Source organism: Accipiter gentilis, chromosome 27 (genome assembly GCF_929443795.1).
Source record: "Accipiter gentilis chromosome 27, bAccGen1.1, whole genome shotgun sequence".
NCBI classification, from domain to species: Eukaryota; Metazoa; Chordata; class Aves; order Accipitriformes; family Accipitridae; genus Astur; species Astur gentilis.
In genome coordinates, this window is record NC_064906.1 from 17070983 (window position 1) to 17097352 (window position 26370).

At 40.2% G+C, this 26370-nt stretch overlaps 1 protein-coding gene across 1 annotated transcript in view; it reads left to right on the forward strand.

Moving 5' to 3' along the window:
* Positions 1-25757, forward strand: part of MOCOS (molybdenum cofactor sulfurase) — a 224477-nt gene extending 198720 nt beyond the window's left edge. The window contains exons 10-15 of the mRNA XM_049830456.1: positions 4975-5056; positions 9292-9416; positions 10038-10143; positions 14112-14238; positions 16598-16702; positions 24108-25757. Of these exons, the coding sequence (XP_049686413.1) occupies positions 4975-5056; positions 9292-9416; positions 10038-10143; positions 14112-14238; positions 16598-16702; positions 24108-24254 (692 nt within the window). The 3' untranslated portion in view covers positions 24255-25757. The remainder of the gene's footprint in view (positions 1-4974; positions 5057-9291; positions 9417-10037; positions 10144-14111; positions 14239-16597; positions 16703-24107) is intronic.
* Positions 25758-26370: the final 613 nt, after the last annotated feature.

Below are 26370 nucleotides of genomic sequence, written 5' to 3' on the forward strand. Positions count from 1 at the left end.
TACTTCCACTAGTTTTGTGTGGTTTTGTGTGTGTGTCTCAGATCCCAAACACAATCTAGTCTCCTCTTAGGGATTCCAGACTGGCTCATTGGCACAAATGCTGCTATTTTCCGCTCTTCCCTCTATAATCTTCCTTTGAAAAGGTATTGTTAATGCAGTTCAATTCTACGTGGAGCACCTTGCACCTCAAATTTTTGTAGTACAGTTGCATAGACAGCCTTCTCTCACAACTTTTAGATTACCGACTGCTTCAGAACTAATTATTTCTAGAAATTCAGTTCCTTCCTATCTCTCTTCCTTTCTGCCCGTACCACTTGCTTGCAGACACAGTGTGAAGTCTTGTCCAAACTTTCTCTGTTTATCCTTCACATTTTCAGAGGTTCAGCTCTGTTGGGCCTTCTGATTGCTTCATTCTGCTCTTCTGAGTACGTTCCTCACTTTTTTCCTTGCTAGTACCACATTGTTCAGACAAGTGCATATCCATTAGTATGTTTGCCTGTCAATAATACCTGCACTGACATACTTCAGGGAGTCAGGAAGAAGTTTTCTCAGACAAAAATGACAGTCAAGGCACCCGTTTCTCACTGAGATTTACAATCTTTTGCCATAGTTAGGGCCAGGGTGAAATTCACCTTTAAATCCTACATTTTACTTTGTGTCATTTTTGGAGTTTTCACTGTCATTCACCTTCCTTCTGATGAAGGCGAGAACCATTTCTACCCAGAAGTGATTGACGAAGTCTATGGATCACTTTTCTGCCCCAAAGCAATCAGATCAGATCTCCAGCATGCTCTAACAGAAACACGGTTGGCATTTATTTATAACCTGCTTTGGTACACCCAGTGTGTAAGAGTAGAGTCATTTTATTCTTTGTATAATGATTCTAGATACCAATAATCCTGGCCCATAAGGTGGTCTGGGCCCTCTTTTTATAATAGTCCTGCTATTTTTCACTCTCATGGTGTTCTTGCAACCTGTGGTGCTTTTTTAATGCTCGACAGTGAGATAGTGGCTCTTACTTGCTTGGGGAGACTATTCCAGAGCTTACTGCTCATAAGATAGCACAGTGATGGGAACACATAAGAACCAGCAGGGTAAGGCTGAGCAGATAAATCTGTAGGAAGTTGTTACAATATTTATTCCGTTCTCTTTCCTCTTACCCGCAGTCTAAATGCATGATTTGTTTGTTGGTGTTAAATTTTTAAATTTTTCTTTTATCCCTTCACGTACATGGGTCATTGTTATATCTCCCGCTTAAATCATTTCATGGCAGACAAATTTAATTTAGTAAGTTGACTCTTTCCTTGAAAGTCCCATGTTAATCATTGTTGCTTTTGTCAGCACTCTTGCCAGCCTGCCGGTAGTTTGTTGCTAATTTAGGACCCGAAGCTGAACGCCGCATGGGTAGCTGGAGCAGCGATCAGCGTGGTGAGGAGCAGCACACCTCTGATGAACCGGGCTGCAGCTCAAAGCCTTCAACCGGCCTGTGTCGGTGGCTAACGTTATTTCAGATTTGTAGCGCTTAGCCTGCCGATTACAGCCACCTCTGGGTCTCTTCCAGCTTTGTGAGTTCTTTCTCCCACTGGCTGCCTCCCACACGAACTGCCTTTCCTCAGCCACGGTAGCGTGCATCTTTCCAAACTGGGTTTTGTTTCTCCAACTCCCCCTCTCCTCCCCCTGCCCTCACAGTCCCGCTCCTCTGCGAGGAGGCTGTAACCGCTCGGCTTTCTCTACCGGTTTCTCTGCTATCATCCGCGCTTTTCTCGTCGTGAGAGCAGGCTGTGGCAAGGATCTCCATCTAAAGCGCGCTTTGCTGTCTGGAGTTGTCTCTCTCCAACAGAGAGAGCCTAAGGCAACTCTGCTGCTGGATTAGGTGCCTCTGGTAAGTGCCTAAAGCCGCGTGGGGCGAATCTGACCTAGCCGAAGTACGCGGCATTTTTAAAGAACATTCTGCTGTTACGCTATTTGATTACGGTGAAGACTTTATCTGTGCCGCTTTTAAAGCATAATAAGTCTCTTGTCTCTCCCCCTCCAGGCACGTGCTTTCCTCTCCCTCCAGAACTTTTCATTAGTGGAAAATTTGTTTATGGCTATTTTATTTCAATATGGTTTAATATTCTCTGTCTTCTCTGTCCAACAAAATAAAATTGCCAGCGTGATTCAGTGTGACAGTAACTACTTTAATACCTTTTGCTGAGTCCTCCGTGTGCTGAGACACCACTTCAGGTTCTTTCTTTAACCCCTGCGCGTTGGGTGTCTCCGTAGCCCGTCTAACAACCAGCCTTGGGTGGGCAGACCCGCCGTCTGGCTGACCCAGCCCTGCGATCCTGCCACTGCTGTGGGTAGCAAGGACATGAAACTGGGGCTCTAGACATGGCCAAAACTGCTTGAAGGCTCAGGATCTTTCCCTGGCTTGCCTGCAAAATTAGTTGCCTTGCATGGCAGCTGGGGAGCTCCAGGTATTGCCCTGATCCCTGAAGAAGCAGAGGGAGAGGAAGGGCTTGTGCTTGGTCTCTCACTGGCTGTACGTTCCTTCGGGAGAGGGAGTAAGATTTTAATTTTGAGAAACTGCATTTATTAACGTTGTCAGAATTATTTTCTTAGGCTATGTGGTTACTAACGGGCATTTCCTATTCTTTTTGACGTGAAGAGTGTAATGAACACTTGCTATCACAGGACCCACTTTGAGAAAATCAGTGTAACTCTAAATAAGCCCCTGAGCTGATAGTTGGGATATAGTGAGTCTGAACTACATTTCATTACTCTTCAGAAGAGAAAAACAACTTCTTGTATATCAACTGAGACAGTTAACGGTTAGGCACCCAGCACCTTAAAGGTGGGCAGGAGCAAGTGCCTTTATTTCTAGAAGCTGTATTACTTGAGTGGGAATCAAGGGAAATCTTGTTGTCCTGCTCCATTAAATACATGGGGGCACAGATTACACGGGGTTTGTTCCTGACCTACACGAAAGTCAGCCAAACAGAATTTGGCTGAGAATACACTTCTGTGGAAGACTAATTTCTGTCTTTCCATTTTAGCTAACAGTCAGCATTACTCTGGCAAGTTGGGCATTGGTTTGCCACTGCACAGAGGGAGAAATTTTGAGTCTTGTGAAGACCCTTTAAAATACTGGAGTAGAATGATGCTCGCAAAACTGAGCAAATAATTACACTTTATGGAGTTTATTGTGCCTTCAAATAGTCATGTGTTACTGCCAGTAAAAATAATGGGAATTAAGTGCATACACTGATGAAAGAATATACATGAATAGTTTATATTTCAGTCTATTGAAATAACAGACCTCTGATTTTTCTCATTGACTGAAAATAGGAACTATAAAGACAAGATTTTTTTTTTTTTATATATTAATACTGTGAGCACATCTGTGAATTTTATTATCAAGCAAATGACCATGGAGAATGACAGCTTTTACATTTTAGTAACTGGCAATATTCTGCTTTATTTTTTTGCCTTAAGATAGAATAAAATTGTAATTAACAATGTTTAACTGACCTAAACATCACTGTAAAATGTGTACTGTTCAAATAAAAATGTGATACACTTGCTGGTGTATAAAAGCAGGGCTTTTTAAAGCCCTGAGACTATTTTAAGAAATTCTGTGAGTATGCCTTGCTTAGAAAGTATTCTGAAAAGGTATAACAGCTAAGGATGCATACAGGATGAAACCTTTTGAACTCCTCTTTTCCAGAAGGAATGATGCTAATGTTTAATTGTTTCAAAGTACAAGAGCATTACATTAGTTCTAGTCTGTAAGATGGTAACATTGGCTTCTTTTTCAGGTTGTTGCAAGTGAGTTCAATGCATTTATTACATGTTTTATTTTCCAAAGTGAACCTAGCTTTTCCCCCTCTGTCTTCACTTCTGAAGTATACTAACATCATTAACTGCAAAAGGAGTAGTCGACTTTCTGTTTTGTAAACTGTGCATGGAACGGAGCTGATAGTTGGGATACAGTGAGTCTGAACTACATTTCATTACTCTTCAGAAGAGAATAAGACAATTTGATTTCACAGTATCATAGAGCTGGAAGAGCTTGAGTCTTATTCGTACTACAATAATATAAACAGGAAGTAGCGAGTGAAATCAAAATGTGCTGTTATAAAGCTGGGATATGGGAGATCAGTCTTTGCTGGTATATGTTGCAGTATAATGGAAAAGAGTTGGATTTATTGCAGCTGCAAAGTAAAACCCTTTGTCATTTAAGATTATTGCTTTCAATTAACAGAAAGCAAAATAGTACAGCTTTTCTTTTCGCTTCTAGTAAACCACAGTAGCCTTTCCATCTCTTTGGCTAATTCTGTTCAAGATAAGAAAACTATGGAAGAAATTGTTAACATAGATCATTACCAGGGATTCCTCATCTGGGTTAAACTTAGAGACGGATGGATGGGAATAATTCTCTCATTAGTCATTTCCATACATTTTATCTTTAAATTATCGTAGTTTTATGATACATTACATTTCTTTCCTTGAACAGCCTGTGCTTATTTTTTTTATCTTTACCCCCCCTCCACTTTTCACCTTTCAGATCACTCCATCCCACCGCTCCAAAAAAACCCAACCCGACAGTGATTAACCTCATCTCCTGATTTGCTAGATGGGCCACAACAGTGATAAACTCATCCTTTCAACAGAAACCATGACTGAGGCAGTAATTCTGTGCCAGTTTCGTTGCACGAGAAACACAGAGAATGAAGTCACTCAAAGCTGAAATTGTATATTCCTTAATGTGGTTTGGGTACCAAGGTCATCTGCAGCCTTTGCTCTTTGTATTATCGTTTGGAGCCACCTGCAGGCAGAGAATATAATTCTAGCAAAAAGAAAGAATTTTTGTCAGGTTATTTGGGATGCTGCTGTGATTGTGAACAGGTGCAAAAAAAAGAACTTTTTTCATGAGCCTATGATTCTGCATAAATGTTTTATTTAAATATGGTTTGCTCTCTGCCCATCTAGGTATGGAACCAATATCTGTATCACTAGAAGAAAATCCTGGAAAAGAGGCTGTGATCTGTGAGAGTAAAGTCTGTTCACACAGGTGAGTGAGAGCAGAGAGGAATCAAAGCTGAAAATCACTGTAATGACACTCAGGACATGATCGCATGGACACGCAGGGGCAGAAGTCCTTAAAAAAAGAGGGGGAGGGTGGAAAACAATGAATGACTTGGTGGACCAGGAGAAGACAGATTTACATAGGTAATTTGGCATGCCCAGCATGTCTGATAGAAAACAGTAAAAAATAATAAAAATGAAAAAGCGGGGGGAAGGACAGTACAAGAGACTGTGATGACTTGGCACTCACTTGAATAAGGGAGATCTTTTTTTTTTTACTTGCTCCAAGGATGAGAAAAGGGAAGGGTGTCCCCAGTTACTTCCAAATGCCAAGTGGGGGCCTCAGTAGGACTGGAATTCAGTTCCTTCATTTGACAGTAATGGTGCTGGCAGCTTTGCTGATTTCATGCTGCGCAGATTCAAAATCGCTAGAATCTGCTGAAGTTATAAACAGCTTTCTGTATTTACAACCCTTTTTAATTTTGTTTTGACCACCCATGTTGATCAGTGTCCCCTTAACAATCTTGGGAAGATTGCAGGTGAGTGTGTGAAATAACATTACCTCTAATCAAGACACATACCACTTCAGTAAAATATAACATTATGAATAAATTAATTTCCTATCAGTGAACTTAAGTGTTTATCCATCATATTTTCTAAGTACTTCCCAGTCTCATTAAGTTTTCTGAGTGGCAGTGTATCAAGTATCTTCCTAAAGTACATTTGCATTATCTACTATGTTTCTTTTCACCAAGTCTCTTGGTAAGTCCAACTAAAAGAGCCAGTTACAGATTTATGTCTTCTTTTAACCAAGCTATACTAATTCTTCGTAGCCATCTACATTTGCTTCCCTGAGGGTAACACATAAACAAACCAGCAGAAGACGTGGCCATTTTCCCCATGGAGCCGTATAGGAAATCATCTTCTCCTTCTTTTCTACTAGCTATTCAGATGATAAAGAGGATCTTTTCCTCAGAAGTGTATTTTCCTCAGGTAGTGGAATTCACCCAAGAGTCATTTGTTTTATCCATCTGTCCCACTTCCCTTAGTGTTGACTCATCCTTAGCCTCCCCATGGTTAGCCCATCTATTACAGGCTGTAAAATAGCCTAGGTTGTCTTTCTCTCTGTGTGCATGTAATTTGCTGCCATACTATTTATTGTAGCTTGTCTTTCATGTCACTGACTGTGTCATTTTTAATGTATGAAATAGGAAATTTTCATGGGAAACCGCTTAGTTTCCCATGAAAAAGGACAGAATGACAAAGAAAGGGGAGATGCAAGACAAATTGCATGGAGTGGACTGTGATTAGCAAATAAACAAGGCAGAAAGTAAGGCAGAATGAGTGGACAACATTGATGAGGCTCTGAAACTACTCCATCCAACAGCACTTCATGCCAGCTTCCCATGTTTCAGCAGGGGAGCCTGCAGGGCCAAAAAATGAGAAATAGGAGGAAAACAGTGCTTTGCAGTAGGACAGGAGGTGATTTGTGGTCTGGGGTCTTTTCTGCAGTGTCTGAGGTGAGCAGTGGGACCAAAAGTCTTTGTTAAAAGGCTTTTATTCAGAAGAAACCCCTACTGAAGGCATTTTCCGCTTATTGATTCTGCTCTGTGATGCTGTGATTTCATCCAGTTCTGTTGGCCTAGGTGGTTATTCTGAATTTACACTGAGACAGCTGAGAAAAGCACATGATATAGAATCTGCAAGCAGTCACGTGAGGAAGTTTAATTTCACAGCATCCACGAAAGTTTAATGAGCCCACGTTTTCCTTGTGAAGCAATTCATCAGTGTTAGCCTTCATCTCAGCAGGGGTTGTCCATCAGCATGTGCTGCTCACGTCGGAGGGACATGGCTTTCTAGTATAATATCTAAGAGGGGACAGACGCAAGGAGAAGCTAGTGATGTTAAGGTTATTGATGTAGAAGACCCGAAATGCTCAAGGTTAGTGTGCTACTGAAATAGGCAGGGACACAGCCTCCTCTTTGACAGGCCACAATATCAAAGAGATCAAGAGAAGGATATCAGTGGTAGAAGAGGAGAAAGGTGTAGCTAAAACCAAGGTGAACTGAGCCTGTTGTGCGTAAATCTATGTGTTATATCCCTTGGGATCAATATTCAGACTTCAGCTGTCCTTGTTTCTTGTTCTATAAATTACCTAGCTAGAGGGACCAGCTGTAACGCACTGAAGCTAAAAGACATAATAGGAAAGATGAGTGAGGGACTCAAGGCAAACAGCGAGTGAACCTGAGAGAACCAGGCCCTCCTTTATAAATTGCCTGACATGTGCCAAATGAAATGTAATGCTGACAGATGTAAAGTAATACTCCACAAAAATAAACAAGCAGAAAATGAGTAGAATTGAGCTACAACAGAAGGACTTTGAAACAGACCTTGAAGAGATGATGGTACTTGCTCAGAAAATGGTCTGATGATAAGGGGAAGCAATTTGAAAACACAGGAGTCTTGGAATACAAAAACTACACCGTGACATTTGATGAAATACTAAGAATGCTGCCTGTCTCTAACTCAGCCACTGTGACTCAAAATAGTAAGCAAATAAAAAAGTGGACAAAATTTTGTTCTGATTTATGCAGTATTAAGTCCCAGCAGGCTACTGGAGGCACTTGGCTCCGGAGAGAATTTAAATACCCCTAGCACCTCTGTTTGGGTGGGGAAAAATATTGGGGGAACGTATATCACCTGTACTGTTACCATGGAAGATTCATGCCTTCTCGTTAGCAGCCTTCTCCCTAACGCAGTGACCAGCAAGGACATGAGAACCGCTCAGCTCAGACTATGAAATCTCACGTGGAGACTCACCTTTTGGCCTCTTGCCACAGTGCCTGCATCTCATAGTACCAGAAATTCATTTCGTTTCTAGGACATCAGTGGCTAGATGTTGGCATCCGTCCAGTCTCAGGGTGGGGAGAGGGACGCAGAGCTGTACCACAATCAAAATTCAGAACGAGCGCTGAAGAGCTGCCTAATCCCTGCAGGATTATAAAATCCCTTTGATTTCCCTTGTCCTGGCTTTCTACCTGTGTAACTCAGTTGAACCGACAAAGCATTTCGTGAAGCCAAGCTACTACTTCTGTCAGTCCTAGGGCTAAGCATCATTTGCATCATCTTTTGCTGTGAGGAGCTGTTTTCTTGTTTCACAGAGCAAATTATTTCCATGCAGATCAGCTTCTTTGGCTGGGTAGGACAACAAGGTGAGCCTAGGACCACTGCTACTTCACTTTCCTTGCTACAAGAATCCTGCCTAGATGGGCATGAGAATTTGCATTCCTCTTACCTGTTTATGCCATTTTAAAGTTAGGTGTCAGTCAAATCTCCTTCTGTAGTGAATAGAGTTAAACACTCCCAGAGAGCCAACCCATCCTGAGGTCTAATATGAATGGGAACTATTTACCTCTTTCCGTTATCTGTGAGGGGAACCCAGACAACAAACTTAAACCAGATGCCTACTTTTTAAAAGCTTGACGTTAAGATTACTCAGGGCTGAGGAATCAAATGGCAGATAGGATCACCTCCCAGTGGTCCGATCTGTGCCCCTCCTGAACTGAGAGAGGTGATCTCAAAAGCCCTCTACGAGAGATTACACCCAGGTAAAGAAGGCAAATCTATTGCCAGCCTTTCATAACTTACTAGACAATTTACTAGCAACGGAAATCATCTTTAGATAGAGAGCTATTTGGGCTTTGCTAGTGGAGCCATGTTTTAATGTGGAATGTCTGCAATAACAGGAATTACATTATGGAATTAACATCATTGTACCTGGTGGGATCATGAAAAATTACATACAGTGTGGCGCAGTGGGGCAATCTTAAATTCAACTCAAATTAATCCTCTTTGTTTTAGTAAAAAGCACAGACCAGAAAGTAACTTTTTCATAATACTGTATTGCAATATTATAATATGGGCTACCAGTTACTGTACTTCAGAGTCACTTTCTTCAGCGTTATGATTATTTAGTCCTTTATTCCCCAGTAATTTTCTGTATAAAACTAAATTAGATCTCGTGAATGTTAACTTCAAGAGTAACAGAGTAAAGTTGAGGAAATGGGGAGACAAAATTATGCAGAACTTCGCATCAGACAATACAGATTCTGTATTTTGTATTGAAAGAAGCAGAATAAACATCTGAGTAATTTGTCTACAGTTTTGCAAATTAATGTTTGGAGAATCAAATTTTGTTAAGTCCCTCTTTTCTCATAATAGGGTAAAAACATATGACTGTGGAGAAAGAATTGCTGGCTGGTTTTCTATGTTTCTTGGTCGTCCATGTCGCTTGATAAGACAAAGTTCGGACATGAAAAAGAAGTCGCATCAGAAAAATATCAAAGGTATGTTCTCATTCTTAAAAATATTTGTGATTCCTCACTTAGTAAACATCAGGCTCATGGACTTCATGCTGAGTATAAAACTACCCTCATAAAGAGTGAAAGAGTCATCCAATATTGATTTAATAGGTTTCAAAGAGTACAGATATACCCAAACTGTGTTTGTGCTGCCCTTCTACTTCTTCCTTTTGGTGAAAATGTACAGATACACCAGTCTGGAGGGGCGGGGCGTGTCATCATGACCATGATTTTGTCTGTAAACTCAATGATCATTTTGAAAACTGATCATGAAATATCTAGAAACAAAGTATTTCTTCTGAGATTAAATTTCATTATAGAAAGGATCAAATTGAAAGAGCATCGAAAATCCATAGATATTGCTCTTGTAAATTGTTTCACAAATTTGGTAAAATCTCAGCTTTGTCTCGGTTTCTAAATGCATTACATCATTATCATTTACAGGTTTGAGGGGATTCTTGGAATCTTTCCTTAGTGCCTGGAGCCAAATGAATAATTTTTTAATGAGAATGAATAAGAGGTCAAAGGAAAGATGAGGTGAAATTACTAGTATAATCTTCCCGATTCTTAATGATCACTTTAGAACGTTGGATTGATTTCTTTTAGGTCTAGCATCTGCTGCAAACATCTCACTCTCTCTTGTGAATGAAGCACAGTACCTCCTGATAAATGTAGCAAGCATTCTGCAGCTGAAAGAACATATTTCTGTAAGGTAAGATCCTTCTGTCTCCAAATGTCTCTCAGCGGTCTTGGATTCCAGAATCTTGCCATAAGATGCCAATATAACTGTTTTATCTGGAAATTTGGAGATAGTTACTTTTCAGTGTTCAACAAATATATAGGTACTAAACTGCTATAATTACTCATTCCTGTATGACTTCTGAGAATTTGGATTAAAAGCTTGAACATAATCTGTCTGTCAGTCATCTTTAGGAAAACTTAAACAAAATTCTTGTCAAATGATTTGGTGGCAGGAGATTATTGGAAGCCAGCCAACTTCTGTTTGTGGGAAGAACAAGGACAATTAGGTTTTCTCAACATAAATAATCTGGCAGGTGAAAATACAAAATCTTGCTACTTGCTGAACTATTTCTTTCCTATGGGAAGGATTAAGATTTAGAGCAAACATTCACAACAGAAATATTTTAAAACTACTTGCAGGACTGGATTAATGTCATTTCTTAATTGAATTTGGCTTTACTTGTACAAAAGTGGGAGATAGAAGCAACAAATGAAACATTGAGCTAGCCCAGAGTTCAAAGATAAGGAACACATTACCAAATAAATTTTCGTATACTGACAATGGAAAGTTGTTGGGTTTTGAATATAACTAGGACAGGCTCAATTTCCACAGAAAATCTGCCCTCAAGGCCTCCATCATATAGCTGTGCATCCCACAGCCCCGGCATCTGTCTCCGAGCCCCCTTTTGCTGTCTCACCAAACTTCCCAGGCTCTGCTTGGAGTCATCTTCTCTCCTGTTAGTCACCCACCAAACATGCCCCCTGCACTGAAATTCCTGGTTTGAGTAGAGGAGGGAGAGAGAGAAAGGGGGGGAGAGAGAGAGATGTAGGAGGATACGTATATAGCTTCAGGATTTAAAACCACTGACTGAATGAAGCATCACTACGGACCACTGGAGCTTGCATTGCCTGAGGGTTTCTTTCTTTAGGAGAAGACAGCTGGGCAATTTTAGGATATCATGGCAGTGCTCCTCTGTGAAAAATGCGTGGAAAAGGTTTGTATCAGTCCCTCTCTCAGCCATTTTGACTACCCTTTCTCAGTGATAGTTAATGCCTTCTTTTGAGGCTTGACTGGCTGGGTTACAGCTCCTTGGGAGAACACTTGCAGGCGTCCCTTACTCAGACTGGACTTTTTCCGTGGTGACACTCAGTGAGGAACCTTCCAGACATGGGATCTGAGTGCAAAGAAGAGTAAGGCTCCACAGGGAGCAGCAAGTGAGGCTGAGGGAGGACAGAGAACTTTGGTAAAACATGCAGTGTCAGATGATAGACTGATTTTACACCCAATATCTTCCAGTACAACTAGGTTTGTAATCATCTTTTCTTCAAAGGAAACTCCAGATGTGACTGGAGCTGCCATGGTGCCTGAGAAGCATCTTGTTTCCCACTCTGTAGCACAAGTTGGAAAACTCCTCCCTATTTTGCCGTGCAGTGTTTTCTCAGGGTGCTCAGGAAAGGAATTCAGCATAGATATACAGCGTTCTCATTCTGCACTGGTACTAAACCATGGTGTGTGAACTTTCCAAATACTGAACTGCACAATGTACTTTCAAGAATCTGCACATATGGACCTTTATTAAATGTTTTTCTTTTTTTAGAAACTTTAGAAACTTAGCTTCTTGGCATGTGGGTTTGTTTTTGTTTAATGGAAACCTGCTAAGATTTATAAAACAATTTCAATCTTCAATTGAGTTTTAATAATTTCTCTTTGTTTATATCTTCTGTAAGTAAAAATTAATCTTCCAGTTTGCACTTGGCTTTTGGGAGGTGATCTAAAACAGAATCAGCAATTTAACTAAAAATCAGAATGTAGCATACTGTTGGGGAGCTACATGTACACGGAGACATCTGTCCCTCTTGTTGCCATTACAGGTTACCTCCGTTAAAGTCCCCGTGGCCTGGCCTTATGCTCAAATGTTCATGTTAGAAATACGCCCCTGAAGGTGCAAATATTCATTTTCAAGTTTGTCTGTTAAATAAATGCATTCTGCATTGCAGGGCCCGCTATCATGAAGAGTCCAACTTACCTAGCCCGGCTTTGGCAAATTACACACATTTTCACAACAGATCCTTGCTGAGATTTGCAGGACGAAGGTGCCTGTCACTCCATCCAACCAATGCGTGTTTTGAGGGAGGGGAAATAATGGGTATTTACTCAGATCCATGCTGCCAAGTAATTAGAAGCAGTTCTGAGGACTGGGGATAGGTGCAAGAGAGGTGAGGTATTTTGGAGGTGAGCCTGAGCAGGTGGAAGGCAGAGACTAGGAGTAGGGGCTCTGCAGTCTTTGAGGATCAGCACCAAGGGATAAAATAGCAGAAACTCAAATTAGTTTTCAGCAGCTGGCTCAGAACGCCACAGGCCCAGCTCTGAGGTTACCGGGGCTTTTGATGCCCCGCTGGTACCGGCTGGGGTGGCAGTCACTTACGTGTCACAAAATGCGTTCAAAACTAGAGGCCACACAGCACCCGAGCTCCAAGAGCCCACAGCAAACCCAGGAAGAACAACAGCGTAAGCGAACCTGTTCATGACTAACTGCTATTTTTCTCCTTCTCTGTTTGAGCATCGACATAGTCTACACCTTCTGTTGGCTCCCGTCTCCCGTAATTATTACGGATTGTGTCTCAGCCTTGGGGTTGCTTGTGGGATCTCAAGGGAAAACCTGTAGCTTTTCAGCCTCCCATCCCACTTTCTACCCCCCAGGCTGCTGGAGCCCTTGTGAACAGCCAGGGCTTGGTGGAGCTGGGCTTGTGTGTGGTTTGACTGAAAATCTGCCCAGGCAGTTTATCCTTATGCGCATTTGTCTGCTAAAGAAGATCATCCAGACTATTTTAAATAAAATCAAGCTCTTTTTTTCATCTAACAGGCCTCTTCTCCCCAGACTGCTTGATGTGAACAGTTTTCCCTGTACTTTGATTTTGCATGTTTTACTACATTTTAATTAAAACACATTTTAAACTGTATGTCCTCACTTTTTTTAATTTTTTTTTTTTTTTTTCCGGACAGAAACTTCTCTCTTCACTACTTACCCAGGTTTCTGCTTTTGCTGTAGGGTGTCATATCCCAAAGTTGTCAGGCCACAACTGATGGATTATCAAAAATTGTTCACGTCCGTAATGGCTAATGCAAAAAATAAATGCTCTTCCCCACTAACAATGGCAGTGAGACAACTCTCTTGCAAATTTTAGGGCTGTCTTTTTTTCTCATATTGGTCAGGTTCTCCTTTAGAAGAGTGAAGAATGACAATTCAAAGGTGCAGCCAGATTTCTGATATTTGTATGCAGTTTGCTGCTCTGCCTGCCTTATATATGTTCTCCGCACTGACACAAATCTACACTCTGGCAGTTCAAATGCTTGTAAAGAGGTGGAGACATCGCCACACAGAGATTAATTTTTTCAAAACACCTATCATTTGGTGCAATCTGCTGCATCCCAAAGGCAAATAATAATAATACGAGGAATACATTCTCTCATAAAATGCCTTTACTGGCCTTTTTCACCTTCAGCATGAGCTGTTTTTCTCCCTTTTGCCATTGCAGCATCTGCAGAATAAGTTTCTATTTGCCTTCTTTTTAAAAGCATTTAATGAGCCAAATGATTGCTAACTCAAAAGATCTTTTCATTTGTTACCATTAGCCTTACATATGATACCTAATAAGGACTTTTCTCATATGCATTGTTCACAATCGCCTGTCGACGTGCTTTCGTACCTACAGGTCCAGGTTACACCGCTGAAGAAACAACCTAGAGGATTACAAATTGTAGTTAAATACCTCGTTCCATTTTCATAGCCTTTGTAATAAAACTTGGTCCAGGTTATTCTGGAGAAACATTTGCTGAATCATATTACCACTAGATTCTTACAGCACAAACATATAGTGCAGAACTAGTTAATAAAACTTTTTCTTTTTTTTTTTTTCTCTGTCAACTCTGTGAGACAGATTGGAAGAGCCATTGGAAACAGAGGAATTAATCCGACGTTTCCGTGCCAACATTGTCATCAGTGCACCAGAGTCCTTTGAAGAGGAAGAGTGGGCTGAGATTTCAATAGGTGCTCTGCGATTCCAGGTGCGAACTCATCTCTCTTGTCCTGGTCCCAGTCCATCACAAAGTATTTTGACCCCAGGAGACAGGGCATTTTTTGCAGGCCTTTGACTGGAACATGGGCGGCACAGTTTGTGCAGATGAAATTTATGAAGTGTGTAAAAAAAAACCCAAAAACCAAACCATGCTGTGACCTGTGGCAAACATGCTTCAATATAATTGAAAGGTTTTGACATATTTCCCCACACCCTTTTTTAAAATTTCATAATTCACAACATTTCCCACCTCTGCCCAACTGAGCAGAATAATAATCATTGTTTTGAGGCAGAGTTTACAGCAAACATTCAGCCAGCATGTCACGAGAGAATACTGGTTGCTGTTAAGCATAATAGTCCAAATGTAACCTTGCTTGATTGCTGCACATCAAGCAACTGATTGCCAAAAGACTGGACACGAATACAAGTGAACAATCACTGTCTGTTGCCCTCTGTTGTATACATTTCATCCTAATCTCCATTCAAGACATGTTTCTAAGTCTAGCCTGGTAGGGTTTTTTCATATGTTATGCTTTGTATCATATGTAACAACATAATCTGCTTTGTACTGTAAGGAAAATGCTGAGACTTTTTGGCAGATGCATTTTTCGAGAAAAACTTCCAACAAAGGATCCATAAAGAAGCTACACTTGAAACCTAAGGGAAAGATACACACATGTATTACATGTTCTGTTGGATTTGTCTGGTTCTTAGTTATGAAATATGTATTTGAAAATGCATTGCCTAGGATGTGAAAGTGGATTGTTCATTGTTTTCTTAGGGATGATAATGAAGGTGTGAATAACAGAAGTGCTAAGGTCAAATCTAGCAGCTGTGATAGACATCGCTCCTATTTCCTTCTGGTCAGCATACTGTAAGAAATGGAAAGGCCATTTTTTCAGTAAGGGTGGAAAATATGGCTTATCTGCTCTCTTCTTAGGTGTACTTTGATCAGTAAGCTGTAATGTGAGTTACAGAAAACTGAGGAAAAATTTCTTTAGGTAGGAGATGAGGAATACAAAGGACAAAATCCTTGGTGTGTAGCTTGTTGGAGGCTGGAGTTGCACTAGGGAACTCAGCCCAGGATCCTGTTGTGGAAGATACCGTAAACCCACAAAATAAAAAGGTATTCCTGTTCCTGGCATTGAAATACTTTAGGATTGCAAGCTGAAAATAGAAAGGCTTATGCAGCTTGCATTGTCTTTTCCAGTCTCTGCTAGGTCCTTATTCAAATCCTGATGTAGTAACAGTAGAAATTATTTTAATGGTGCTCGATGCCAGGAAAATGGTAGAAGCAGCTGTTGAACAAAGCAAAGCAGGGGAAAATGTTTCCTTCTCTGTCTTGTTTTCTTGTTCTTTCAATAAAATGTTAAAGCTGTGGAAAATCATCTTCTGAAAAAAAGCTGAGCTAATTGTATAGGTTTGATGATTACGCTGAAGAGTTGTACAAGCAGTTCTAGATGTATCTAGAAAAAAATGAAATAACACTTCAGCTCAGCATATAAAAATGTTTGCAGTGTAAGGTTTAATTATTTGCCCTATTTGAAATTTATGACACATTTTACAAAAGTAGAATGTATATATTGGGATACTGTAAGAACAGTTAGTTTCTATAACGTAGAGCTTTGCTACAGTTAGGGGTGCAATATTAAGTAAAATGGCAATACGTCTTCCTTTTCATTTTAATGCTTTAAGAAGAAATTTGTGGCAAGGTTTTTTTCCCTAAAAAGACACCATAGTTCAAAAAAGAATTAACTTTAAGATCCATGCGCTGTATTACATATGATGTTAGACTAGAGGATCTCTTTATTCCTTCTGATTATGTAAACTTCTGAAAAGTCACATTTTGCATTCTGATTATCTACAAGTGCCATGCATATAAGAAAGACATTGTGCATTTCAGCTGCACTGAAACAATATAAAACAAACCCAAGAAAATCCTCCTTGGGTTAAATCCTGAGGCACTGGCTTAATTTTGTATTCACTTCTCTTTTGGGCATGTAGCCCTGCCAGCCCGTAGATGAAGTGAAGCCATCAGGAAATACAAATATGTAAATGTTCAGTATTTCTCAGATTCTGTCTCTGGGAAAGTTTTCCTTAAAAAAAGAAAACAAAAGAAAAAAGCGCATTCAAAATTCAGTGAGACCTTCGCAAGTAAACCCTTTGAAAATATACCTACTACATTAGGTGAACAGGCCTGGCCTCTTACGTAATGAAAGCATAAAAAACCACAGGAAAGATGTGTGAAAGATACGTGTTTAAGTTATTATGATGGTCAGAAGCTTGTACTGTTCTGTGTTGTACTGGTTTGATATATAGCCGTGAACCTTCTTTACCTAAAATTGCAGGTTGTGGGTCCGTGTAGCAGGTGTCAAATAATCTGCATTGATCAACAGTCTGGGGAACGAAACAAAGAATTTCTGCAGTCTCTGTCGGCTGCCAGAGGTAGAAAGGTCAGTATAGTACTCCAGAATAGCTGTATGTGCAGATGTATATGTAAGTTGTAGTGTCTTTGTTGCATGCATAGTGAAATACCTGCTGAAAGAATATTCACAATTAAGTTGTTTTGCTAATTGTCACCATTTGTTTTTTCAGTAAAAAGAGGATGCACTTACAACCCAGACATGACATGGTTTATTTCCATAAAATGCTCAACACGTTTTTTATTCAGAAATTGACTATTAATATGCATTATTTTTACTGTGCTTGCTTTTATTCAGTATGTACTACTTTACAGTGTGTTTATTTTGGTCTTGAAAAACACGAGCTGATGCACTGATGTCATTCAAGGAGAGAAATCTGCAGAAAAATCAGAAAGTGTTTGAAATGATACAGTTAGCTCTAAGACTAAACTTTATTCTTACTGTGACAAGCTACTTAGCAGGAAAAACAGAGCAGATGTGAATATAATCAAAGCAGGAGTAATTGATTAAGAAAGTGACTGAAGAATAGGTGTGAAATACAAGTGTTCATTTGGAGTCCTTCTGCTTCCTAAGGTTGCATTGCTTCTTGGAATCGAGAGTGCTCAGGTGATGGCTAGACAGTTCAGCATCCCCCAAAATTCACAGATCTCTTTATAAGTATTTATTTAGCTGAAAATCCTTACTCTAAATTCATTGCTTCCTGTTTGTTAAGCTTGTGTTGTAGAAGTTCGTTAGCCAGTCAGGGCTCAGAAGCCTCGCCAATACCAGCCGAACATCAGAGATTGGGCACAACACAGGGGCAGAGCGATAACAAATAGGTTGAACGTCATTCACCCAAACAATGCACAAACAAGTGAGAAATAATGCATTCTTTGTTTGGGGAAAAAAAAAAAATAATAAATTGATTCGCCTCAGTGACTCATTAGCAAACAAAGAGCTACATTTTCAATGGACATTATCCTCGGTGAATGGCTCTGCCGGCTCCGTCTCGGAGCCAGGCGCCTGGTGCGGAGCGAGACCAGTTTGAAGCGAGCAGGCAGGGGCTGGCTGCCTAGGCACAGCTTCCCACTGACCTGAGATGACTTAGGGTTGCACAGCAGGCTCTGGCATCCAGCTGGTCCCAGCCAACGTGCGCCTTTGTGAGACGAGCTCCTGGCCGTGGTGGGTAGCCTGAGGACAAGAGCCCTCTCCAGGTAATGGTGAGCCACAGCTGGAACACGTGGGACGCATCGGAGCGTGTTCTGGCACTGCGGGCAGGGATGCTGCCACGTGGGGTGCGGTATGCAGAGGACTTTCTCTACCCACGTGGGTTTTACTGGATTATGACTTGAATCCTCCGTAGAGGGAAAGCGCTCTGTGTTCAGGGACCTTCGTTAATGGCAACAAAACCTTACCCCGGACACAGATTCTCGGGAGAGCCGAAGCGTCTCCTCCACGTTTCCCACAGCAAAGAGGAGCTTCTCTTTCATTCCAGTTAACTCAGCGATGCAAAGTTTTTCTTGATACAAGCACTCCTAGAACCAAGTAACTCCTTCAAACAGAACGAAGGCAAACAGAGCAATCCAGCCTCTTGAGAACAACCTGGCGCCAGATAAAAGACGCGTGGCAAGGCGAGGCACTGCAGAGCACAGTCACAACAATATTCACGCTGCAAAGAACCAGGCCTTCAGCTTTTTTTATTTTTCCCAGCCTTCAGCACTGCTGGCAGATGGAACCTTGTGAGCATGCCCTGCTCTGCGTAAGGCCAAGTCCTCTGGCTTAGCTTGACACCTGAAAGAGATAGTTTGAACCGGTAGTTTTGCCTGAACTGGTCTGAGAAGATCTCAGAGCCCATCCCTCCTGCAAGTCATCTGGGGGGTGACGGTCACCACCCGGTTATCAGTGAGCAGCACTCAAGGACTCTGGCATCTTCAGTGTGCTAAGCAGACCTAGCAGAGGACATCGATCCAAACCTTTCACAGTTCACAGCAGGGAGAGAGAAAGAACATCGAGTTCATGTGACTGCGTTAAATCGCAGAGCTAATGCTTTGGTGACTCATGTCTCTAGCATGCGCTTTTCTGTTAAGGAGTCATCTAATAGACTCCTTTTTCTTTTTTTATCACGTACAGATTCAGTGAAGGAATTTAGCAGTGTTTGTTCCCAGCTGTCAATAATGCGATTTGAACTACAAAAACCAAATGCAGCGAAATAAGATTTACGCTGATTTCCCAGTAAAAGGGGAACTGAGATTTTTGAAAGGCTGCTGTAGTTGCTCCATTTCCAAAATGTTAAAGATACTGCACATACGAATGAGTAGCAAATCCTGAATGCTTAACAAGAGAGTCAGATGTCAATATTTACCATTTTGTTTTGATTTTCCAAGAACACCAACGTGGAAAAAATATATCGAACTTTATCAAACTAGTAGCCCAAATGACAGCACTACCAATGAACTTCAGTAATGAGCTAAATAAAGTAAGGCTTGTAAGAGGTGGTTCAATATTTATTTCTGAGATCATTTTTTTCTCCATCCCTCTGAGACTCTGAGAACCTGCTGCTCCAAGCTGAAAGATAGAGGCTTTGCATAGGTGGATTGCAGCTGAAAGTCAGAACCAGCTACTGTAATTAGCCACACAAGCAATTTGCATGTTTCCCAATAAATGTAAAGCAGGGTGCTGGCGCCTAGCCAGCTACTTTTTATGAAACCTTTTATCACATTTTTTGAAATAAAATGCAAACACCTCTACAAAGTGAACTTGAGCTCTGCTGCCATCAGTTCTGAAGAAACACTCGTTAAGGATTCCTTCTGTAATTTTTGACTGAGAAGGAAAAATGAGCTCTCCTTCTGTGACAGAGCTCTCTCTGGTACTGCAGGAGACTAGGAAAGACTAAGATAACTACATTAAGCAAACAGCATAAAAATAGCCACACGCTGTTTCACATGCGTCACCACCTGATGCAAAACACACATAGACAGAAAGGAGAGAACACTGAATTCTTGCCCGTCTTCTGTGTTCTGCAGATGCAGTTTAACGCTAACAATAGCGGAAGCCCTGTGGGTAGATTTGCAGCAGTGCTATAAGCTGGGACTTGCTGTCGAGGTAGCAAAGGGAATTGCATTAGCAGTCTGCCCCAGCATAAATGTATGGATAGCAGTACATCAAGGGAAATCCATTATGTTTGCACATGCCCTCATACACTAAAAGGCTTGTGTTTTTTTCCTGCAGGCTGTTGATCCTCCTTTCTGTATCTCATTTTGCCTTGGGAGAGCTTCTTTCCCTGCAGAATCAGATGCCGTGCCTTTGGATTGCTTACTGAAACGTTAGCAAGGATAGCAAATGACTTCTCTTATCTGATGCATCATTATCATCATTTTCATAGTAATGCAGGGCTTTACACTGTGCAATGCTTTTCATCCAGAGATCTGGAACATTTGCAACCGGCGATTGATGTAATTAATAGACCTCTGAATTAATATGGTTCATTTTTCGCATTGGCGGTTGAACTGGAAAATGCATTTTATTTAAGGTAGAGCAAAGGAAAATCAGTTCTTAGCAAAACAGCCTGCTGTCCAGATATTTTCAGCAGAACAAGATGGGGGGTGTTGACACCAAGTTAAAAGTTTCCCTTTTTTCCAATATGAAAAACCAGCGTGTTGAAAGTCAGTTCTTCCACTGTTCTATTTTGTAAGGCTTTGCGAATAAGTTTTGGTGAATCCGGAGCTGATAAAACATCCTTACGTTAAAAAAAAAAATTTGGCTTTAATAATTGCATCTTTCAAACCTTTGCATGGAGGGGACGTCATGTTTTTTTATGTATAAAATGAGCAGATGTGAACAGGTAAATTTATCTACTGGGAAAGGCAGCTGCGAGCTACATCCAGGGGCGAAATCCAGAACTCATCCATTCAAAGCTAAATTTTAGCATGCAGTATTACTTATGTGCTTGTTACACATCCCAGCAGGGCATTTTCCCTACCAAGTGCTAGTCTGAATTAACTGATTGTTTAGGAGCTGTAGCTTGAAGGCATCTCATCTCAGCCTTTGTCAGATGCAGCACCTCGGGTTTCTATCTTACAAAGGAGATACTGCACCCAGGATATTTCTCTGTCACTGAATATCTAAGCAGTGCATATTACTGTTGATCCAGTAAGTGTACTTGAGACAACATGCAGGAATGACAGCATTTTATAGCTCCTCCTTTGAGTGTGATGACTATCATATGATTCACTGTTGGCAAGAATAAGAACAGTTTATCTATTTCTCCCAGCAGTGAAGTGTTGTGCTTTTTACTAATCAAGAAGCTTTACATTTTTTGTCCCTCTGAAGTTTAAGAATGATGGGAAGAGCCCCTACTGCCATCAGAAGACCGAGCAGATAAAGCCATAGAATTCACAGCCCAGTACTCCCTGCCCAGTGCTTGGTGTGTTCTGGGGAGGTTATATGCAGAATGAAATGCCCTTGAAGTCAGGAAAAGGTAGCAACGGCAGAAAGAGATTATGCAGTTCATTGTAATAACTCTGCAGGCTGTAATCTCTGTGTCTGAAAGCCTCATTTTTCAACAGTGAAATGTGAGAAGGGCCCGTTTCTACATTTTCTCTTTCTCTTGAAACAGAGCTGGAATGGCAGGATGCACGGCTTTTGTCATTGCTTGGGAGGGGGCCATGCTATTATCAGTATTTGCTGAGTCAAAGATTTGTAATTATTGAAAAAACCAAGGAAATTTACTTAAAAGATATCAAATCCACTTCTGGTAATCACAAGCTAAATTTTGGTCTTAAGAACATTCACAAAAGAAAGAGGTCAGTAATTCCAAGCAGGTATTAGTACTAAAATATGTATACCGTCAGTATACCATCACCATGAAAACTCTGTAGGCATCACCCAGACTCAGCACTGAAAAAAATACTATGAGATTTTAAATGCCCAATCACAGTAGGGAAATACTAAGGACCAGTATTAAAACAGTATTTGAGAATACCTGAAGATAAGATGTATTGACACTTGCCTTTTCTTAAATAATTCTGAATGGTTTAAAGTGCTTTAAGGAAAAAAATCTTGCTAAATGATTCACAACAACAGAAAAATTGGTGAATTAAGTTCTTCACAGCGAACAATCTGCCCAGCTTTATTTTAGTCTTGTTTTAAGATAAATCAAGATGTCAATATAGTAACTATAAATAAAAACTTCTCATGTATCAAATAAGTTCATTTACACAGATGAGTTATAAAATTCCTTCCTGCATGAAATGTGGTGCAGCACGGACTAATAGTCATTTTACAATATGTGTTTTATGATTCCCTGATTTTTTAAAACAACAAAATTATGGCAACAGTAATTTTTGCACTCGGGTATAGAAAGTAAATCCAGGTTATTAACCACAAGACTGAAAAACATATCATTTATGCCAATAGAGAAAGCACAGCTTGTCAACAAATAAAAGAAAAGCAAGAATGGAAAAATAATACTATGTACTTTCATATTTTAAATGAAACAGTTCCTGACTTATCATTTTACCATCATGGGTGATCCAACGCAGTCACTGTGCTAGAGGATTGGGATCTTGCTGTGCTACTGTTGTTCCTCAGCATTAAATACTACAACACTGACCATAAGGATCTACCCTGTGTCCACCAGTGTTGACCCCATTATGGTCACAGGTATCCCAAAAGTGTCATCAATAGGATAGGCTGGATCAGGTCCAACTCATACCCCATATATATGAAATGCCAGTGAGATGAAGGAATAGCAGAAATAGCCAAAAACCCCTCTGCTTGGAAGCTGTTTTTAATGTTTAGCTTACAAATGAATTGGAAAGACCCAAATTCAGAGTCTGAGGCCATGTTTGGATAGATCTCTGCTTTACACCATCTCTCGTACTTGGGAGTAGGTCTCAGCCTTACCTTTCACTAATTCTTCAAAAACTAAAAGCTGTTTCATGTTACCTCATTACTGTATCTTTATTTAATTATACAGTTCAAGAACAGGAGAAAACATACTGCCTTCGTATTTAGTCTGTCAAGTATGCTCCCTTAAATTCAGCTAACGCTATTTTTTTAATTTAATTATACAGCGTAAGAACAGGAGAAAACATACTGCCTTTATATTTAGTCTGAAAAATATGCTCCCTTAAATGCAGCTAACACTGTTTTTTTAATTTATTGCAATTCCTTTTACCTACTGCATTTTTCTAAACCTGCTGTAAATATAATTCCCTCAATTTCAGGATAATCTATCTGAACGGTGGCAGTAAATGTAATCAGGAAATGGAGAAGGAGAATAGAGTTTTGTTTTTAATGAATTTCATTTGCTTATTTATTTACTTTACACTTTGGAGTGACCAGTACATTTTGGCTGCAGCCTACCAAATCAAAATACTTTTTATTGAAACTTGTAAAAAAAAAAGACAAGCAAATTAGTATTGGATTTCCAAGGTCCTCAGCTTGAAGAACAAAGACATTCTGAAGTATACAAATCAATTACCAATTTAACATGGTCTTCAGCGTTCCTTTATTTCTTCCTTTACATATTTCTTTAACTAACTATTTTCTAATTGTTTGCAAAATATTATCGTGAGATTGCAAGTCTGTTTCTTGTGCATTTCTAAATTCTCCGCTGTTGGAAAAGCAAACCACGAAACCACACCAGTCTCATACCGTGACATTTCCAGATCACACCCAGCTGTCCACTGCTACGACTGTAACGTTCAACGTGCTTAAGATCAAGACCACACGTAAAAGTACAGACACGCAGATCAGGTTTTTAGTGCTTGCGAGGGTTGTATGGTCAGTGGGTGAGGTGGTTATTCTGTTCCTCTTTATTATTCAGTATCACAAGGACACACATCTAAGTATTTCTAATATTTATGTAGGATGGCTTCACAGGTAATGACAGATAACAAGTGGTTGTCCTAATAAAACAAACTTTCTGAATATTTTCTGTACAATGTACTGAAATATTCATAAAAACAAATGAAGGGAAATTCACAAAGGCTACACAGAACAAAGTTCTGTTAACAAAGCGAATAATTCATGGTAGAAGATGCAAGACTTTTCCTCACTGTTTGAACATACATACATGCATTCTCGTGCTGCTTAGCCTTTATCTGTGATAATGCATTAACTGTATTTGTCAAGAAGGCAGAACAGTCATTGAATGACAAGACGGTGAGGGAGTGTTAATTACATACATGATACTGGGGAACTCATGATGAAATACTACGTTATTTATCCACTTACTTAGGTATTATTCTTGAATAGCATGGGGTTAGCTTTTGTTTACCAGTCTATTATAGTTAATTAGTTTAAAATGTTCTTAATTACATGGAGATAGTACATACCTCCTTATTCTTAAAGCAATATTGTTTTTCTAAACGTATCTGGGTTGTGAGATCCTCTATAGATCTGATTACTGTAACATGAGTTGCATCTCAATAAGTATTTTGCTTTTTTTCAGACAAACTTTGGCATATACCTGATGAACCAGCCCTTGCGCTCATCCCTTCCAGATATTTTATCAGTTGGGTCTCAAGTATGTCCAGTGCTGAAGGAGAATACAGAAATTCAGCCCCCGACATCCAGTGAAGAAAAATGTTCAGGATAGATTCTCCGATGGAGATGAGATTTATATGCAACCCCAGGGAAAAGTCAGTAGTCAGTTATTCAAAAAAAGGAAAAAGCTTCCACTCATTTGCTTCTGGTTTAAGTCTTTTAATTTTCTGTTTGCTGTAAATGTTATCAGATGGCAGAAGCTTGATAATTACAGCTCACCTACATGTTTTTGCTTGTGATTAGGTTACAGCAGCCATAACTCTATTTTGCTCAATTGCTTCAGGATGCAACAGGTTTGATCAAGTTTTACTGGTGGATGACTCCCAAAACAAGCCCAACATCGCTGTCAGAAACCCACATCTCAATGAAGGAAAGTAAACACAATAATACACTACTTCCTTATGTTGCTTTGTTAAAACCACATTTGAGAGAGAGGATGCAGGCCATATTTTAGAAACAATGTGGGTGGGAAGGGAACAGTGGGGGAGCGGTATGAGTACAGTCCATTCACCTTTTCAAAAATAAAACTGAAGGTGATGTGTAGACAGTCTGAAAGCACCGGAGAAGAGGGAACTATTATTGAGAAATCTGTGTTTCCCTCTTCGAAAGTGGTGTGTGAGGATGCAAAAGAGGCATAAAGATCAAGGAAGATTCAGTTTGCCATTTGCAAAACACATGCCCTGTGAAGCAATTTCATCCATTTGTTCTCAACTTCTTTCTCTTGCTCCCATTTGCTACTTTTCCATCTGATTTATTTTATGGGATGACTTCCCCCACACTTGTTTCCTTACACATTTTTTTCTAATTAGAGATTTTTCAACTAATACAGTATGTTTTCTATACAAACTTTGTTTATCCTCAGTGGTCTCTGATGGCCGCTGACAGTTTGGATGCTTCTCCATCCGAAACAGGTCAAAGTATTCTTTTTTCTTACTCTTTGTGCCTTTGAATAATGTCCTTCTTAGAAGGCTTTTGATTCTTTAGTCTCCCAAATATGACTCATGCTTTCTGATTTCTGAGAGCAAATGTCTGAAACCTAGGACTTAGTCTGAAATATCCATTATTGTGAAAATTAAAAAAATAAATACAGCAAGCCACACAGCAAAAAAATGCACGGAAAGTTGATGTAATGCAAGACTGAACACATTGAGGCCAGGTGTTTTATGACCCCCAACATGTGTCCAACCCGCCACAGGGCAATTTCATGCTTCCAGGAAGTCCTTCTGGAAGAGGAAATTCTCCAAGATTGGTGCTCTATTGCCATTTGGGAAGTGAAAGTTTGACCCCGTTAAAAGCACCATCAGAACTCTCAACCAGCATGATTTAAGTCTTCCTTGGGGCAATTTTGGCTCAAACTGTGTGAAAGTGCTTCTGGCTGAAGCAATCCTTGAGTTGTTTGAGTATAACCCTGGAGGGGAGCAAGCGGCTTTGTGAAAGTATTGGTCAAACAGTCATCCCGAACGGGGAGCGACTACCGCAGAGCGACATACAATGGGAAAAGAGAAGCGCAGTGTGCGAATCAGAATTCAAAGATGGTCTTTTTTCTTCCTCTCTTTTTTTTTTTTTTTTAACCTGGTTTCTTCTTTCTTTTTTTTTTTTATTCTTTTGAAGAACTGGTTTTACTCACTACAGCTGGAGCAGACTCTTAGTCTCTCAGCAGAGCTTTGTAATGGAAATGAGAAGAGACATTATCTGTTTCTTACAACCTGCCATAAAATACATGGAAAGAGAGAGACGTTTCATATGTATGTAAACTGAGGATCAGTTTTGAGAGTTGTACCTTCCACTTCAGAGCCCAAGCACTGCTCCTTGATGTCTGCTTTGAAAAGCAGGGGGTTTATCTGTCTAATAGTCAATTATCTGATGTTGTAATGAGCAGGCTTTCTGGAACCTTGAAAAGCAGTTTCCTGGTATCTAAATCTCTTTTAACTGTTTCACTCTTTGCCTTTCTGTTATGTATGTAGAACATTGTTTTGTTGGATAGAAAGCCAGTGCAACTCTGGCAAATTTAATATGAAGAGACCTGCTGTATGCTGACCTTCAGGTGATCTCTGGTGCTTTGCTCTGTCCTCTTCAGCTCACCAGTATGTCATTTGTTTAAAATGGCACAGAACTTAGAAAAGGAAATTGAAAGCAAACCTCAGCTAGCTCTGTTTCACTTGTTATTG